This window comes from Pantherophis guttatus, chromosome 11 (assembly GCF_059756535.1).
Source record: "Pantherophis guttatus breed Tessera chromosome 11, ASM5975653v1, whole genome shotgun sequence".
Taxonomy (NCBI): Eukaryota; Metazoa; Chordata; class Lepidosauria; order Squamata; family Colubridae; genus Pantherophis; species Pantherophis guttatus.
Genome location: NC_142073.1, coordinates 26589334 through 26608639, shown reverse-complemented (window position 1 = coordinate 26608639; position 19306 = coordinate 26589334). Strand labels below are relative to the sequence as shown.

At 44.3% G+C, this 19306-nt stretch overlaps 1 protein-coding gene across 6 annotated transcripts in view; it reads left to right on the top strand.

The window, feature by feature from the left end:
• HYDIN (HYDIN axonemal central pair apparatus protein) overlaps window positions 1-19306 on the top strand; it is a 416706-nt gene that overhangs the window by 257706 nt on the left and 139694 nt on the right. For 4 of the 6 annotated variants that reach the window (XM_087877179.1, XM_034425679.3, XM_087877180.1 and 1 more), the window contains 2 exons: window positions 29-223; window positions 11306-11476. In XM_087877179.1, the coding sequence (XP_087733305.1) occupies window positions 29-223; window positions 11306-11476 (366 nt within the window). The remainder of the gene's footprint in view (window positions 1-28; window positions 224-11305; window positions 11477-19306) is intronic. The other 2 variants (XM_087877178.1, XM_087877181.1) reach the window with 1 other exon arrangement.

The window sequence follows — 19306 nt, the reverse complement described above, 5'->3', positions numbered from 1 at the left end:
CGTCCTTCCTCTTTTTGTTCCCGGACAGAGGAAGAAGAAAGCACTCACTTTTCTGAACATGGAATGAAGCCTTACCCTTCGGTTATGCAAGCAGCAGCCATGGGGGCCTCTGCTCTTCCTTCTCTGTCACTCATGGACAATAACCGGACACTCCAGGCAGAATCCAAAATTGATCAGGAGGAAGAAGAGGAAGAAGAGGGAACTGAAAAAGGTCAAATGCAAGGTAAGTGCATTCTTAGCTTTTAGATACAAGTGCAGTAAAAAGGATGCCAATAGGCATGAACATGGTTGCTTGCTTCCTCTATTTTACTGGTAGCTTCATGAGTGAGAAAAACAATTGTTACTTTATTTATTATTATTTATTTATTTTATTTATTAAATTTATATGCCGCCCCTCTCCGGAGACCCAGGGCGGCTTATAACTTTTCACATGTTATAAGTTATTTAAGATGGGCAAAGAATTTGACAGGAATTAGAGTGTTCTAGGCAAAGCTGTCCTGCTTCAGACTTCCATCACACACACTCAAACACGGTTGTTCTGGAGACTGTCAGTTTTACTTCAAGGCTGAAGAGTTAACAATGAACAACGGGATGTAAACAAAGCACAGCTGGCTTTGAAATATGAATGTGCAGAAGAATTGTCCAAAGCCAATCCAGGGTTCCAGGAGCATGGTCAATATGGTCAGCCACTCCAGAGGTTCAAGATTTGTTTTGTCTTTTTTCAAACAGGGACATCACACAAAAGCTGGAATCGGATGTTTCCAGCAAAGAGTGTGTGGTCAGAGCTGCTTCTTAAAGAAGGCTGCAGCCAGTTGTTCATGATCAAGAGATTTACTTCCTTTCTTGGCAAGGAATCTTATAGACCTTTGCTGCTCTGCTCTCTTCTCTACCTGTGCAGGGGCCAGGAGGCTTTACGGTGTTGCTCAGGTGTTGCCTGTGTTTGAATAGCTGTTGTGGCCTGCCAGTGGCCAGCAGAGCTGGCAGCAGACTCAGACAGTGAGGAAGTTGGGGAGGAACATGGGCCAGTCCTGGAATCTGGGGAAGGCTCTGATGAGTGCTCTGCATCAGAGGCAGAGATAGGGCCAGGGCCACCCAACAGTTATCAGCTACCTTTGGAGTCGGAGATAAGTGGGACAGAAGAACAGCTGGAGCCTGTTACTGATGTGTACATGTGCAGAGCTGTCAGGAGAAGGGGACAATTAAGGAACAGGGGTCAACTTGGGAATAAAGGCACAAGTGGATGCTGAATGGCCCCTCCCATAGGGAATAAATAAGGAGCCAAAGGGGAGTGGTGTTTACAGGAGACAATTAGTTCGTTTATTATTGTGAAGATTTGCTTATCTGAGTTCGTGCCTCACAGAGTCTCCTTGCTAAGTATTTCATTGTACAGCGTTGCTGCCTGGAAGCTATCGGCCTGGCAACTAAGGACTGATAAGTTCTGTTGTTGCAATTAAACCTCGAAAGGCTTATTGCCAGGACTTTGCTGGATGTGAATGCGAGGACTTCACATTAGCCAAATAAAAAGGGTTTTTTTCAGGACAAAGAGTCTGTTTCGTGATTCTGTTAAGCCTAGGTCAGAACAATAGCCTCAGTTGATGAGTGTGTCTTTCTCCAGTCTGACATTCCACAGGCTCAGCTGAAACAGCTTCTTCAAGATCAGATTCAGAGTCTAAGCCCTGAGCCTAGGCCATGACAAAAGCTGCCTTCAAGCATGTGGTGCCTACTGTGGAAGACTTTTTCTTCACTCGTTTGGGAACTGCATAACCATCCCCTCCTGGAGGCCTTAATTGAATTGAATAGGTGCAAATGAAGAATATTGAACCTGGGCGGAAAAATATACCTGAAGTCAATATCTGCTTTTTATTCTATTCTTTTTTTTATTAATCTGATTCACTTTGTTTCTGAATGCTGGATTAATCTTTCTAAATTTAGTTTGATAATTGATGGCTACGTTTTTTATTTTTTTATTTTATTTATCACATTTATTTGCCACCCATCTCCTGGTTCAGTGACATATTGCTCATATTACTTTACTAGCTGGATACCTGTGCTATGAAACTATGTGATTGGGCTTGATAAATCGACACTTAGAGCTTGAAAATTAGTTATGATCAGACTCTCCTCTCCCCTTCCCTCCCTCAGTCTTGCTCCACAGAACCCTATCCTATCTTATCCCCCTTCTCTCCCTCAGCCTTGCTCCACAGAAACGTCTCCTATCCTATCCCCTTCTCTCCCTCAGACTTGCCCCACAGAAGACTCCCCTATCCTATCCCCTTCTCTCCCTCAGCCTTGCCCCACAGAAGCCTCCCCTATCCTATCCCCTTCACTCCCTCAGCCTTGCCCCACAGAAGCCTCCCCTATCCTATCCCCTGGTTGCTGCTGTGAAAGTAAAACTGAAAGTGAAACTCCTGTCCTCTGTGTTTTGCATTTGGAACAGATTTCTTTTCAGGTGGGGAGGGGGAATAGAACTCCTTAGCATCAGAGGGCTGTTTGGAAAGTGAAACAGTATTTGCTGTGTGAGCAAGAAGGAGACAGGAAGGAGCCTGGCCCTAGCTTAGCTCAAGTGTTTTGTATTAAAGCTGCTTCCTGCTGTGAAAGTAAAACTGAAAGTGAAACTCCTTTCTTCTGCTTGTGTTTTGCATTTGGAACAGATTTCTTTTTAGATGGGGAGGGGGAGTAGAACTCCTTAGCATCAGAGTGTGTTAATCATAATATAGGGCAGTGATGGCTAACCTTTTACGTTATGTGTGCCGGCTTGTGTGCCAGAAACCATGCAGCCTTGCTGGCCTTTGTGTGCGTGGGAGCACCAAAACGCAGAAGAGCAGCATTCTGTCACGCATCGTGAGCCGGCACCCAAACGTCCAGTTTCTGGCACGGATGCACACCTGACAAACAGCTGGCCATCACGCATGCGTGCAACATAAACCCAGAAGTTTGGGTGCCGTCTCACGCATGCGTGACAGAACACTGCTCCGTTTCGGCAATCTGCGCACGTGAAGGCCAGCTGACCAGTATGTGTGTGTGCACAGGAACGCGGCTGAGGAGCTAGCGAGGCCGTGCATCTCTTGCGGGATGGTTCTGTGTGCTGCTTCTGGCACGCATTCCATAGGTTCGCCAATACGGATATAAGAAATACTAATGCTCTGACTTCGCCTGGCTCCGCAAGCTTTGAAGACGCTCTTTTATGAGCACCCGTTCTCTGGTTCCGTAAAAGCCCCAGAACAGCCGAAAAACTGCTGTCTGGAGGCTTGGAACCCTCTCCCCGGGCAAAGGGGAGAGAGAAGAGTCGACAGGCGGGGGTAGAGCCCCCCAAGTGTGCTAGGAGAAATCCTGGGGCGCAAAGGGTGTGGGCTCCCTATTGAAGCCTGTCAAGCCACTCCGGACCAGAGACGACTCAGCTGAAGCGGAGCTAGAAGCTGCGACCAGAATCTGCAGAAAATCAACGGGGGGACTTTTAACATCTTTACTTTGATAGCAGACAGAGCAAATCAGGAGAAAACAAAAGGAAACTTGCAAGTAACACTTTAACTCTGTTTTAATATGCAGAAAATGGCGCCTGAGGGCGGGAGGAGGAAACTACCAGGGAAAGTGCTCGTTAAGGCTTGTTAACATTTCACAGCTACTGGATTACACCCTAAGAGAAAGTTTTAAATGGAAGCGGCCAGAAAAGAATTTGGTATTGAGGAAAAGAATTTGGTACTGACTTTAACTAAAATCTGGTTTTTATACTGTGTGGAAAAAAGTTGAATTGTTGTCCTGATAGCTGGATAAATACAAAGTAGCTGAAATATGGCTGACAACAGGGCTGGTGAATCAGCAAATTCCCAAGCCGTGACTGTCCAGGCTTTTCAAGAACTTCTAGACTTTTTTACCTCAGCCCTGCTGAATACAATCGAAAGGGCTTTTTCAAAAAATAGCTCGGGAAATTATAAGCAGTTGTTAGAGGGACAGCAGGAAATTATTCAGAAGAATTTGTTTTTGGAAGATCAGGAAATGGACAGGATTAAGAGACTGGCTGGTACAGCTAAAACAAAGGTTTTGGTGGACGTTTCCATTCCAATGACAGAAAAGCAACAAATAGTTTCTTTATTGCAAGCTGACAATCTTTATGGCAACAAATTTTGGCTATATGGACAAAGAAATGGATTGAATGATTATACAAGCAAGAAGAGACAAAATGAGGATTTCAAGTTAGAAAATGTGACCTCAAGAAGAGAGCGAGTATTTCAGAAACATCAACCTCAAATCACCATTTTAAAAGTTTCCAAAATAAAACTGGGGGGATTGTTGAAAGAATTTATTAAAAAAAAGGATTGGAAAAAATATAAAAAGAAGTGAAGAACAGAAGATTAAGAAAGATATTTTCCTATGGATTTTGAAATTGGCATCGGGCAAATATGTGTTTTAATGGTATTAAAAGATTTTTAAAATGTTTAACATAAGGTTATATTATTTTACAAGATATATGAGATAAATTGTATAAGCTTTTAGGATGTCTAACCCTTTGAAGCGAAGAGGATTAATGTTAAACTCAGAATTTTATTGCAAACTGATAATTAGTTTTGGATAGTTAAGGGTTGTTCTTTAAAAAGTTAGAGGTATTAAGACGGTTAATTGAAAAATTGAAAGATACCCTCCTGTAGATTCTGAAATTTATATTTGGTAAATAAGTGTTTTAAAGGTGTTAAGAGATTTTTAAAATGCTTAACATAAGACTATATTATTTTAAAAGATATATGAGATAAAATGTGTAAGATTTTAAGATGAAAATTTTTTCTTTTTTTCTGGTATAGAAATGGAATTTATTCATGATTTCTATTGTTTGTAAGACTGCTAAAGTATCTGATTATGCATCAAGGAAAAGGTTTTATATATATATATATATAAGTAGGAAGAATGAATTTAATTTAATTGGTTTTGAGAATTTATAAAAGGGAGGTTGTTGAATTGGAGCAAAGGGAGTTAAAGAACATGTGGGAGCTTTGAACTTTATAATTTGTTAGTTTATTTTAGCATATGTTTGTTAGATGCTATACCCTGTTTTTGCTCTGGGAAGTCAGGGGTGGGATGGGGAGTGTGGGATAAGGGATGGGGGGGGAAGTGGTGAATAGAGAAATGTTTAGTAGAAGAAAGTGTATTCTATGAGTAGAATATAGGAGTTGCTCAGATACTAAAGGAGGAAAATATTTCACAGCAAAGAAGTTAGAAAGGAGAGAGAAGGAGGGGGTAGGAAGAGGAGAGGGAGGGTGAGGAATGGAAGAAAGGAGAGGAGGAAGGGAAGGGGACAGGAATAGGAGTGAAGGCGAGAAGGGGGAAAAGAAGAGAGAAGTGGGGGAAAGGGAAAGGAAGTAGGATGAGGTGGGAGAAGAGGTAGGAGAGTAGGAGAGAAGAGGAGGGAGGGACGGGAAAGAAAGGAGGAGAAGAAGAAGGTTTGTTGTGGAATGAGGGAAGAAAGAGAAGAGCAACTCCGAATGTAATTAAAATGTCTTATTTTAATGCTTTCTTTAAGGGAAACATGTATATGGAGGATTTCTTATGTATAAGAAAATGTACAATTTATGTGGGGAAGGGGAAGGGTGGGGGGAGAAAATTGTATTTCTTATAAAACTTTTTAATAAAAAAAAAAAAGAAATACTAATGCTCTGATGGTCATTTCAGAAAATCCTTTCGTAGTGAGCATCTAGAAGCCAAGAGGAACATACATGGCAAATTTCAAATTTGTAGGCTTTACGATTCTGGAGATTTTGTGATTATGGTATGAGTAGCTTTTGCTTTTAGATAGATAGATAGATAGATAGATAGATAGATGGATGGATGGATGGATGGATGGATGGATGGATGGATGGATGGATGATAGATGGATGGATGGATGGATGGATGGATGGATGGATGGATGGATTAACAGATTTGGAAGGGACCTTGTAGGTCATCTAATCCAACCCCCTGCCCAAGCAGGAGACCCTACACCCGTGATGGTGAACCTATGGCATGGGTGCCACAGGTGGCATGCGGAGCCATATCTGTGGGCACACTAGTGTTGCCCTAGTTCAGCTGCAGCACGCATGTGAGCACCGGCCAGCTGATTTTCAGGCCTTCCGGGCCCAATGGAGGAGCCTCTAGAGCGCCTCGGGGGTGTGTGTGGATGGCCATTTTCACCCTCCCCAGGCTCCAAGAAAGCCTCTGGAATCTGGGGAGGGTGAAAAACAGGCCTACCAGGCCCACCAGTAACCTTTTTGCCATTGCGTGCCAAAAGCGAGGAGAGTGTGGGGTGCGCATGTGCAGGGGGGGGCGGGGCATGGGGGCATTGAATTATGGGTGTGGGCACATGCACGTGTGACCTCCCCACACTCCCCACACTTTTGGCACGCAATGGCAAAAAGGTTAGCCATCACTGCCCTACACCATCGCTGAGAAATGGCACTCCAATCTCCCCTTGAAAGCCTCCAGTGATGAAGCTTCCACAACTTCTGAAGGCAAACTATTTCATTGGTTGATTGCTCCCACTGTCAGAAAATTTATCCTTATTTCTAGGTTAAATCTCTCCTTGATCAGTTTCCATCCATTATTCCTTGTCTGGCCTTCAGATGCTTTGGAAAACAGCTTGACCCCCTCCCCTCTGTGGCAGCCCCTCAAATATTGGAACACGGCTATCATGTCTTGCCTGGTCCTTCTCTTCACTAGACTAGCCACTAACAGTTCCTGTAACTGTTCTTTATGTTTTAGTCTCCAGTCCCCTAATAATTCTGGTTGCTCTTCTCTGCACTTTTTCTAGAGTTTCAACACCTTTTTATAGTGTCGTGACCAAAACTGGATGCATAATTCTAGGTGTGGTCTTACTAAGGCTTTATAGAGTGGTATTAATACCTCACTTGATCTTGATTGAATCCCTCTGTTAATGCAATTTAGGATTGTGTTGGCCTTTTGGGCTGCCGCCGCATACTGCTGACTCATATTTAACTGGTTGTCCACTAAGACTCCAAGATCCCTCTCACAGTTACTGCTATTAAGCCTGGTTTCACTCAGTCTATATGTGTACTTTGGGGGGGGGGTTGGCTTACACTTGTAAGACTTTACTTTTCTCTACATTGAATTTCATTTTGTTAGATAGGGCCCAGTGTTCAAGTCTTTCAAGATGCATCTGGTTCTTGATCCTATCATCAAGGATGTTAGCTATTCCTTTTTTAAAGATGAGAACCACATCAATTCTTTTCCAGTCCTCTGGTAGTTCCCCGGTGCTCCAGGATTTTTGAAAGATGTGGTACAGTGGTTCTGAGATGACATCTGCCAGCTCCTTTAGAACTCCTTTACATCTGGGATGTAATCCGTAGAGTCACAGTGATTTGTATTCATCAAGATCAGATAGGTTTTCTCTTACTATTTTTTTTGCTTATTTTAACTTTTATTTCTAGTCTGTCTTTTACAGTTACGTTTTTAGTAGGTTGGGCTATAGTTTCTTTTTGTGTGAAGACTGATCCAAAGAATGAGTTAAGCATCTCTGCTTTCTCTCTGTTGCCTGTTATGTCCTTGTCATCTTCTTTTTCTAGTGGACTGACTGTTTCCTTGATATTTTTCTTGTTATTTATATGTTGGAAGAAACTTTTTTTATTATCTTTGACTTTTGTTGCAAATATTTGTTCATTCTGAGCCTTTGCTTTCCTGACTTTGTCTTTGCAGATTTTGGCTATCTGCTGATATTCTGCCTTAGTTGTGTGTCCTCTTTCCATTTTTTGTACTTGTCCTTTTTGTCTTTCAATTTGTCAGAGAGATCTTTGTGCAGCCATGCTGGTTTCTTCTTGGATTTCTTGTTTTTCTTTCTCAGTGGTATTGTGCTGGTCTGGGCTTTTATGATCATATTTTTCAGTTTCCCAAGATTCTTGAGTTGTTTTCCCCTTTAGGATTGTCATACAAGGAATCTTTCCTAAGTTCTCTCTGAGTTTGTTAAAATCAGGTATTTTAAAATTGAAGATTCTGGTATCATTATGTTCTTTGGCTTGTGTTTGTATTATGTTGAATTCTAGAATGACATGGTCACTCTCACCCAAGGTTCCTGCAGCTTCAACTCTCTCTATCACTTCTTTTCTGTTTGTAAGAATTAAGTCCAATATGGCTGTCCCTCTAGTTCCCTCCTCTACCATTTGGACAACAAAGTTGTCAGCGAGGTTGGTTAGGAACCTATTTGATTTCTCACTTGGTGCAGAATTAGTCTTCCAATTGATGTCAGAGTAATTTGAATTCTGATTTATCATAGAATGTAAAGATTGGAAGGGATCTTAGAGGTAATCTTGTCCAACCTTCTACTCATTGTAGAAATCCACCTTCGCCCATCCCCAAACAAATTCCTTCCAGCCTCTGCTCAAGTACCTCCAAGCTAAAGCAAATGCATCACCTCTCTTGAGGTACTTTATTTCATTATGGAACAGCTCCTATTAGAGACATTTTCCTGATAACCAACCCATATCTGCTTCCTTGTGATTTACAGCCATTGTTTCTTCTTTAATCTAGTGGAACAATTCTGCTCTCTCTTCATGTGGCTGCCCTCTATTTGAAGACCGCTATCCTATCTCTTGGAAGACTTTTCCAGGGGAAACTTACCCAATACAGTCTACTGTTCCTTTTAATTTTTTCCTTCTTGACCTCTTATTGTTCTGTTCTTCAATTAATGCTCTTTCAAAAATGTCGGACCAGTCACAGAACTATTTATTTATTTATTTATTTTATTAAATTTTTATATCGCCCTTCTCCTGCTGGACTCAGGGCGGTGCACAGCCAAGAATAAAAAACATCCCAATACAAAATTTAAAATTTTAAAAGAATTAAACAGATTTTGGCCCAAAATTTAAAACCTCCCAACTAAAATCCATTTACAATTAAAAATATCTAAGGAGGGGGGGTTTACGCCAGCCCAACTTGATGAAATAGAAAAGTTTTGAGGGCACGGCGAAAAACACGAAAATCTGGTATCCTATGTATCTCCGGGGGCAGGTCATTCCAGAGGGCAGGTGCTGCCACAGAGAAGGCCCTCCCCCTGTGGATTGCCAGCCGACATTGCCTGGCTGACGGCACCCTGAGGAGTCCCTCTCTGTGGGAGCGAACTGGCCGGTGGGAGGCTATCGGCGGCAGAAGGCGGTCCCGTAACTATGACTCCTAGTGATTTGGACACTATTAACTTTCTGTTCATTTAGAACTGCATTTGTTTTTATGCAACTGCATTACATTGTTGTATCATGTTCAGTCAAGATACCCAGATTCTTTTTATATATAAAGCTATATCTAATGTGATTCCTCTGATCCTCGATTCGTCCATTTTATTTTTCTTACCCAAATATGGGATTTTGTGTTTTTCTTCTTGAAATTCATTGTGCTAGTTCTTCCTCATTGTGTCTTGTTATTGTGGTCCTCCTGAATCTTGCTATTGTCCACTATATTCATGACTATTTCCCCAATCGGGTAATTCTATAATCTCATGTAAGTCATTTATATTTATGTTGAGCATCTCAGGGCTCTGCTATTTTCCGCTCAGCACTTCTTCCAACATGACAAAGATTTAGGATGTATATTTGCTGAGTATAAATTTTTAACCAGCTCTGTATCCATCTAATGATAACATAGTTTGGTCCATATTTTGCCATCTTCTCTATTAGACTGTTGTGGGAAAATCAGCCAAGGCATGCTATATTATACTTTTATGATCAAGTAAACTGAACACCTATGAAAAATGTAGATTAGGTTATCTGTTATCTGATACGATTAATTATTAATAAAGTATGCAGGTTCCCGTCAAATAATGCATTCCTTTTTAAATGTTCACAAATTCGTTGCTCTCTACTCTATTCCAGAATTTTTTTCACATCAGAGTTAAGCTGCCTGACCTGTAGTTACTCAGGCTGCTTCTTTTCCCCTTTGGGAGGTAGGAATAACAGGCACCCTTCTCAAGTCCTCTGGAGCTATATCTGCCACCCATGATTTTTCAACGATCACGGAAAGAGGCTCCAGGAAGACACCTGCAGTTTCCTTCAAGATGCAATTAGTCTAGTCGTGGTTGGAGAACTTAACTTACTTGGGTCGGATTTCCCATTTCCTATGCAGCTTAGAATTCTTTTAAATCTTTGCTTCATCCAAAGATTCCCATACATCCCAAACAGTTTGTCAAGCTTCCCCCATTCATAAAATGGAAGTTGAAAAACTGGGAAACTAAATAGATGGTTCTAAAATTGGTTCTAAAATCTACAAATGGATGCTAGGGGAGCATTGCTATAGAAGAAGCAGTTTGAAAATAGGTCTAGTGGTGGTGAGGAACTTAGAGAAGGGCTATCCAGAACAGCACAGAGAAAGAAAAAGGCAAGGTACTGGATGAATGTTATGAAGCAAAAAGAAACATTTATACAGCATCTGTACATATTATGCAAATACCCGTATTTTTCGGAGTATAAGATGCACCGGAGTATAAGACGCAGCTTAGTTTTTGGGGAGGAAAATAGGGGGAGGGGGGGAAATCTGCCTACTAGGTATTCATCTGGCTAGTGTCCTTAGTCTGGTCAGCTTCAGCACATTAGTTTGCTGTGTTTTATCCCCTGCTTGGGATAAAAGCACAACTGATCTTTGGAGAGAGAAGCACTGAGAAAAGCAGGCAAACCATGGAGATAGCTTCACTCACTAGTGCCTAGTAAGGGCTGAAAAAAAGCTTCACAGCTGAGAGTTGGAGGGAGCAGGCAAAGCAGGGAAGATCGCTTCACTGAAAAAAAGCTTAGCACGGAGATCGCTTCACTTGCTAGTGCCTCGTTAGGGCTGAAAAAAAGCTTCAAAAAAGCTACATTCAGAGTATAAGACACACCCAAATTTTCAGCTGCTTTTAGGAGGGAAAAAAGTGTGTCTTATACTCCGAAAAATACAGTAATAAGAATACATTCTTAGAGGCCTCTTTTAGGTTTATGTAAATGAAGGACCAGTACTGGGTACAATATTGCAGATTCTGTTAAATGTGGCTTCTCTTTCTTCAGAGATCTATCCTCTCCTAATCTCAAACTCAAATGATGGATATTCCCCATTTTCCATCCCTGGCCAAAAGGACAGCTGCGGGTAAACAGATCAAGTCAGCTAGGGATGCAGTTACTTCTTAAGTGGGTGCTGCTGGTTCATCTTGTTGGCTTATTCAGTGCTTTCTTTGAAGAGCAGATATTTGTCCTTTAGGGAGGGAGTTTTCATAGAAACTCCCAGTTCATGCCAAACCAATCTCCTCAGAAGCCCCTCAGGAATGTTTGACATGGGTGTTGCTACTTGGTTGACCAAAATGCCATGTTTTTTCCAGCAGGGAGTCAACAAAGCCTCAACAAGCATAAAGAAGCAGTTGGAGAACTAGACAACAATCCTGTTTCTAAAGCCATTGCTCGCCATCTTGGCATTGATATCTCTCCAGAAGGACGTGCTGCCAGAAATCGTAGGGGTATTGCTATTATAATTCATGGAGCTCCCCTTACAGGTAAATGGTTTCCTAAGTCTTGAAAAGGAATGTCCTGTTCATCCCATCTAAAATATTAAATGCATGTGGGTTTAAAATTTTGTTATGGTATAATGTTTTTAACTTTAGGAGTGCTGGTCTCCTAACTTCCTAAAGTCTAACTGCCCATGCATCTACTGAATTAGACATTTTTACGGTAAATTAATTGACTGATTCACAACAATGATACAGTAGAGCAAGACAGCTTTACAGAGTTGTTCAACTCTACCACTACCTCTTAACATCAAACTGAAAGATACTTCACACATCTGTGGGACAAACTTTATGTGGCCTTTGTAGACTGAAGGTATCTTCAGCTCAACGCTGAGGCAGCTGATGAGGAAAACTGGCTGCCTTATCCTTTCAGAACGATTATGAAGTTGCATGAGAAAACCTCATATTGTCCCCCATGGGATGGTTTTGACCTCAGCAGTATTCAGCGTTGACATTAGCTGTGTCTTCTGCTGTAAAGAAAGAATGTCATTTCAGATTTGATTGTAAGGAATAGTAGTGGGATTCTTCTGATTGGGGACTTGTGGTTTCTGAGAGTAGTAGATCTCGCTGACTTAAATATTGAATATGATTTAATTTTTTTATTTTATTTATTTATTTATTCAATTTATATAGTCACCTTTCTAGCCAAGAAATTTTGAGGAACAAAGAAATAAAGGCAAATAATTTCATCTAAACAAGTAACCAACTAAAACTGCACTGAGGCACAGTAAAAACACAAACCACTAACATATACACCGATGCACACAGCCCCTATGCCAATACTGTAACCTCCATGCCAGGGCATCACAGGGCATCACAGACTTGTGAAAGGTCAATAGAGTGGTGGTTGGCCGTATTTCAGCAGGGAGGCTGTTCCACAGGAGGAGCCATAACAGAGAGGATCTGCTGGGACAGCAGCCACTGGGGAGAGAGATCCTGAAGTAATCCATTCCCATGCCATGCAGAGCTTTAAAAGGGAAAACCAATACCTTGAATGGCACCCAGAAGCTTACTGGGAGCCAGAATAGCTCATGTAGAAGTGGTGTTACATGGGAATGCTACAGTACAGTACATGCTGGACCAGCTGAAGCTTTCAAATGTTCTTTGAGGGCAGTCCCATGTAGAATGCATTGCAATAATTCTAGCAGGACATAAATAAGGCATGAATAATCATGAGTTGTGCCTCCCAATCCATAGATGGAAACATTAACAGTCAGAAGTCATGATGAAAACTTCTTAACCTCACCACACATGGACAGACTCATCCATAGAACAGTCTTGAGAATGTTATCTGGGAGGAGTTTGATGCTGTGACTCCCGATGATGTGGACAGGATTTTGGGGAGACTTAGTGTGGCCACATGTTTACTGGACCCGTGTCCCTCCTGGTTGGTACTGGCTTCCCGGGAGGTTACACCAGGCTGGCTCCAGGGCGTTATTAATGCTTTGTTGAGTGAGGGTCACTTCCCCGCTGCCCTGAAAAAGGCGGTGGTGAGGCCTCTCCTCAAGAAGCCGTCCCTGGATCCGGCAATATTGGCTAACTATCGTCCTGTCTCCAACCTTCGCTTTATTGCGAAGGTTGTTGAGAGTGTGGTCTCGCGACAGTTTCCGCAATTCCTGGAGGAAACATCTTATCTAGATCCGTTCCAGTCGGGTTTCAGGTCTGGGCACAGCACGGAAACGGCATTGGTCACGTTGGTTGATGATCTCTGGAGGGCTCTGGAGGGCTCTGTTCTGGTCCTGTTAGATCTCTCAGCAGCTTTTGATACCATCGACCATGGTATCATGCTGCACCGGCTGGAAGAGTTGGGGGTGGGAGGCACTGTGTTGCGGTGGTTCTCCTCCTTTCTCTCTGACTGGTCGCAGTTTGTGTTGGCAGGGGGGCAGAGGTCGACCTCGAGGCCTCTCATCTGTGGAGTGCTGCAGGGATCGGTCCTCTCGCCCCTTCTGTTCAACATTTATGTGAAGCTGCTGGGTGAGATCATCCGTGGCTTTGGGGTGAGATACCATCAGTACGCTGATGACACCCAGCTGTACATCTCCACCCCAGGACACCCCAACGATGCTCTTGAAGTGATGTCCCAGTGCCTGGAGGCTGTGCGAATCTGGATGGGGAGGAACAGGCTCAAGCTCAACCCTTCCAAGACTGAGTGGCTGTGGCTCCCGGCATCCCGATATAGTCAGTTGACTCCATCACTGACTATTGGGGGTGAGTCTTTGGCCCCCACTGAAAGGGCTCGCAATCTGGGAGTCCTCCTGGATAGGCAGCTGTCTTTGGAGGAACATCTGACGGCTGTTACCAGGGGGACCTTCTGTCAGGTTCGCCTGATTTGCCAGTTGCGGCCCTTTCTCGATCGGGATTCCTTGTGCACAGTCACTCACGCCCTCGTCACCTCTCGCCTTGACTACTGCAACGCTCTCTACATGGGGCTCCCCTTGAAGAGCACCCGGAGGCTCCAACTGGTTCAGAATGCAGCAGCGCGGGTAGTGATGGGAGCAAATGGCGCTCCCATGTAACACCGCTCCTGCGCGAGCTGCACTGGCTCCCGGTGGTCTTCCGGGTGTGCTTCAAGGTGTTGGTTATCACCTTTAAAGCGCTCCATGGCATAGGGCCTAAATATCTGCGAGACCGCCTGCTGCTACCGATAACCTCCCATTGACCCGTGCGCTCCCACAGAGAGGGCCTCCTCAGGGTGCCATCAGCCAAACAATGTAGGCTGGTGACCCCCAGGGGGAGGGCCTTCTCTGTGGGGGCTCCTACCCTCTGGAATCAGTTGTCCCCTGAGATAAGGAGAATCCATGACCTCAATGCCTCCGTCGTTCCCTTAAAACCCATCTTTTCCAGCAAGCCGGGTTGGCTTAAGAAATTTTTAAATTCTTTTAATCAGTCTGTGATTTCTTAACTTTCGGGCCAAAATTTATATATATATTTCACTGTTTTTTAATATTTGTATTCTATGTTTTTATCTTGGCTGTACACCGCCCTGAGTCCTCAGGGAGAAGGGCAGTATATAAATTGGAAATTAAATTAAATTAAATTAAATAGTTTCAACTGGAAAAATGAGTATCCTAGACTACTGGTTCTCAACCTGTGTCTATGGACTCCTGAGGGCCTACAATGTAATCACAGGGGGTGCACAAAGTCTTGAAGAAATGTTATGATTTAAATCTAGAGTTAAATCTATAGCCATGGTCTGTGGCCACAAAAAGTATTTAAAGTTGAAAAAAAGGTTCAGAACGATTATCCTAAATCCGTGATGACAAACCTATGGCACGCATTCCACAGCTGGCATGCAGAGCCCTCTTGGCGGGCAAGCGAACTATCGCCCAGCTCAGCTCCAGTGCTCATGCGTGCGTGCACCTCCCGCCAGCCAGCCGATATTCAGGATGCGCAGGGGGTGGGGCCCATGCGGGAGACACGTGCACATGCACGGGGAGTCACACACCGCATGCGTGGTGGGAGCACAGGGGGTGCCCCCCCACAGCCCATTTTTGGGCCTAGGAGGCTGCAGGGAGGCGGGGGGTCACTGGTTCGGACTGGTTCAGGTGAAACGGATGCTAATTTTACATTCCGTCAATCCTGTATGGTTGCTGCTCTCACTGGATCTAAGGGAGACTACAGTGGAACACCGGGTGGGTCTTGCCAAGAAGTGGGGCAGTTTGAGCTCCACTGTAACAGGGTTGATGACCCGTACTATTGGGAAGGGCCCTAGGAACTTTGATGCTAATTTTGTACTGGGTACTTTGAGCCTAAGGTATTTCATGGAGAGGTGCACTTACTCCCCTACTTTAAATGGACCCCGGGGCCTACGTTTTCTATCTGCTTGAATTTTATATGCCTCTGCCGATTTTTGCAAGGCCTCCTTGGTATATTCCCACAGCCACCGCATGCTTGCCAGCCAGTCACTCAGGCCTATGTCTTCAGGAACCTCTCAAGAACACTCAGGTATCAGAACAAATTCAGTCCTAGTTGCGATGTGGAAGGGTGTGAACCCAGTACTGCTATGTACCATGTTATTACATGCCACTTCGGCAAACGGCAATAGATCAGCCCAGTCAGTCTGCTGGTATTTAACATAGCAGTGTAAATACTGTTCCACCAGTTGGTCTTTTCAGCCGCCCTGTTAGTAGCAGGGTGGAATGCTGAGATGAGTCCTTGCGAGGACCCCACCATCTTCAGAAACTCCTGCCAGAATTTCGCAGTAAACTGTGCCCCCCCTGTCAGAGATGATCCTTCTTGGCACACCGTGTAGCCAATAAATGTGGGTAATAAATAGTCTTGCTAGTTTTCAAGCCCCAGAATGATATCCTCCGTCATTCTAGGGAATCCGATAAAGCGGATCCGCTCACCATGGCCGCTAAACTCCAGCTCCACTCGTTCTGTAATCTAGGTAGCTGGCGCCTCATCCCCAACAGCGAGCCATCCACTTGCTTGAATCTCATGGGCTTTGTCAACCGGTGCACCTGCACCCCCAACCTGTTAGCTGTTGCTATACTCATAAGGCACCAAGTACACCCAGAATCGATCAGAGCATTAAAGGTCCACTGCCTCCTGCCTGTTAACACTACTGGCAGCCAGAAGGGTCGGACACTCCTACTTACCATAGGGTCAGCCTCCCCCTAATCATCACTGTCACTGCTGTCAATCCGGGATCCCCCCTTCACCATCAACCAGGATTCGTCAGTCGTGGTCACCGTTGCTGCCTCCACCTGTTGCACCCCTTGGGACCTCTCTGGGGTTTTCTTGGCTGCCTTCTTAGGTGTTCTGGTTGCTGCTTGGCTTACCGGTTTGGCTCAGTGGGCTGGGGCGGTGCAATCAGCTGCCCGGTGGCCCGGCTTCTCACACCTAAAATACAACATAGGCAGCTGCTCTGGCATGGCCCTCTCTGTTTGGGTCACCCGAGGGCCTAGTGGTCTGGGCCCTCATTTAGGGCTTCGATCAGGAGACTCTTGTGGTCATACCGGTGCCTCCCTTTTGAGCCTGTATTCCTGCAGGTCGGCTTCCAATTCTTTCACTGCTGGATATCAGGCGGCCAAGCGTGGAGGCAAGCCCCAATAAACACAAGCCTGGCGCAACGTGCGGTCAAGGCCTGCCTTAAACTGGTGCACCAGCACCAGTCTCCTAAAGTCCACAACTGGCCTGCCCTTTTGCTGCAGCGCCAGCATCTCCCCCTCAGCCCTTTGGGCTCTGGTGTTGTCTTTGAACAATTCCCTCAGGGCCCCCGGAATAAACTGGCATTCCCTAATTCCCGGCCATGTTCATTGTAAAGATCAGCCATCCAGTCCATGGCCTCACCCTCCAACACTGCTGCTACAGCCATTACCATGGCCCATTGGGAGGAGTAAAGGTGCACATAACAGTCCAGGTAGTCTATCACTTGGCCCAGGAAAAGAGCCATCTTCTCAGGAATGCCATCAAAGGTAACTTGTAATGCTGGTAGGCCCCATGACTGGAAGATCCCTGGCCCATGGTTGACACCCGTCAACCAAGCAGGCAACATTTGGAGGTGCCCACTTCCCTCTGGAGGACCACCTGAGGCCCCAGCAGTGGTGGCTGGTTCTGGCATTCTACCCCTTGACAGCTCCTGGGAGCGGCCTTAGTCTGTATCCAGGCGGAGCTTTGAGCTGGTTAAGCGGAAGCACCCAGGAGGGACTGCTGGCGGTTGGGTTGATAGCGGTGGCAGCCTCCAAAGTGGCCGGGCCTCAACCCCTCCGGTCCCCACCATGCCAGGACCCACTGTACCGAAAACTGACCTCCCCAAATCTCTTGTCAGACTTGGAAACCATCTTTCTACCTTTGAGGCTTTAGGCTTCAGGTCTGCCACACATTCTACTGTGGGAAAATGGCAGGTGGGATTGTATAGAGTGAAGAGGATATGTAGTCAAAATAAAATTCTTTCTAGAAAGTCAAGGGCATTGTGTCCTGCAGCTGTGCTGAGAAGAATGAGGAGGTATCTTCTGTTAAGCAGGGTACCTGATTGGTTCGTGTGGTGGACATGTGGGTGAAGGGCAAGGACTTGAACTTTCTTTTGGGTAAGAAAAACCTGGAAGCCTTCAGATTCGGGTTTTCCCATTTTTGCTAATATGACATCTCTAATAAAAATTAGGTTTGAGGAACTTCAAGCCTTAGAGTTTGATTTCGTTGGGGGGGTTACTTGGAACCCTGACATTAACCTGAATCCCCTTTCAAACTAAAGCAGCTCCCCTGAGTTTCAGGGTGCTGTCCGGGGTCCTGAGCTTAGTCAACCCGATACCAGGTGGCACAAAGACTCAGGGAAGATGGAGGAAGAAAAGTCCACGGAGGGAGCAGCAGGCATGGGCTCAGCAACTTCTTCTGAGACCCTCTACTCTCCTTCCTCGGCTATGGTGGAAGCCATGAAAGCCACAGAAGCTGAACGCCAACTGGGCACCTGACGGAAGGAGCCAATGCCAGAGTGGAGGTCACAGCCAGACCTGACTCTGCAGGACAAAGCTGCTGGAGTTACCCCGATCCAGGAATTGATGTTGGAACCATGAGTGGGTGCAGGACAAGCCTTGACCCTCAGCTGGGGAGTGCCACAGCAGCCGCTCTGTGGGCGCTCCCGAAACTGGAGCTTCCCACCACCGTCATGCAGCCAGTCTCTGGCCAGTCTCCCGGAGCAGTTGAGCAAACTCAGCGTTAGCAGGACCCAACTCCTCAGCACCGGGCAGCCCAATTGGACATTGCCACAGCCAACATTCACTTTTCCAAGCCAGGGAGTTGCAGCGCAATGGACTGGAGCGTCAGACTCTTTCCTTTTTTTTTTTTTTTTTAATGAAATTTTATTGAATTAAGAATATATTACAATTCAAACTATACGGTTCGGCAACGTGTAGTCGTATTGTATATTTACAAGTGCGGTGTCTAATCAATTATCTAATTAATTATACAATTTGTACAAAAATTCTTATATATAAAATTGATTACTGTTTAGTTAAGGTACAATAATATATAGGATTAACTAATAGTTATGCATTATTCCTCATGAGTATTAACTTTTGCATTTAATTTCCAACCACCTATACCACAGATCCCAGATCATATAAAATTCTGAATCCTCCTTTCCGTTTAACACATACGTTAATCTGCACATTTCTGCGCAGTCAAGTAACTTATTGACTATCTGTTCCTCGGTTGGACCTCTTTTCTCATTCCAATATCTGGCATAGGAGAGTCTAGCAACTGTGACAATATGAATAATCAAATATTTCTTGTCCTTATTAAATGTTCGTTTTAGCACTCCCAGGAGATAGATTTCCGGCAAGAAATTAATATCCTCCTTTAATATTTCTTGGATCCATTTTTGTATTTTTTTCCAAAATTTCCTCGCTTCCAGACACGTCCACCACATGTGATAGAAGGTACCTTGGTGGTGGCCGCATTTCCAACACTTGGGGCTTGCATTTGGATAAATCTTAGCAATTCTAGATGGTGCTAAGTACCATCTATATAGCATCTTATACTGATTCTCCTTATAGCTTGTTGCTCTCATCAGTTTAAGATTGCTATTCCATATTTCTTCCCAATCATCTAGATTTATCTTTGATTCGATGTTTTTCCCCCAAGCGATCATTTGGTCTTTTAATATTTCTCCTTCTCTATCGTATTTGAGTAGGTAGGAGTATAATTTGGCTAATAGTTTGTTCTCACTACCTAGCCATACCTTATCCAAACTGTTTGTCCCCTTCTCTATTCCCTTTTCTTGTTTATCTTTACTATATCGGGATTTAATTTGTAAATAAGGCCACCAATCTATATGGATCCCTTGCTCTTTTAATATCTCATTGGATATAAGGTTAC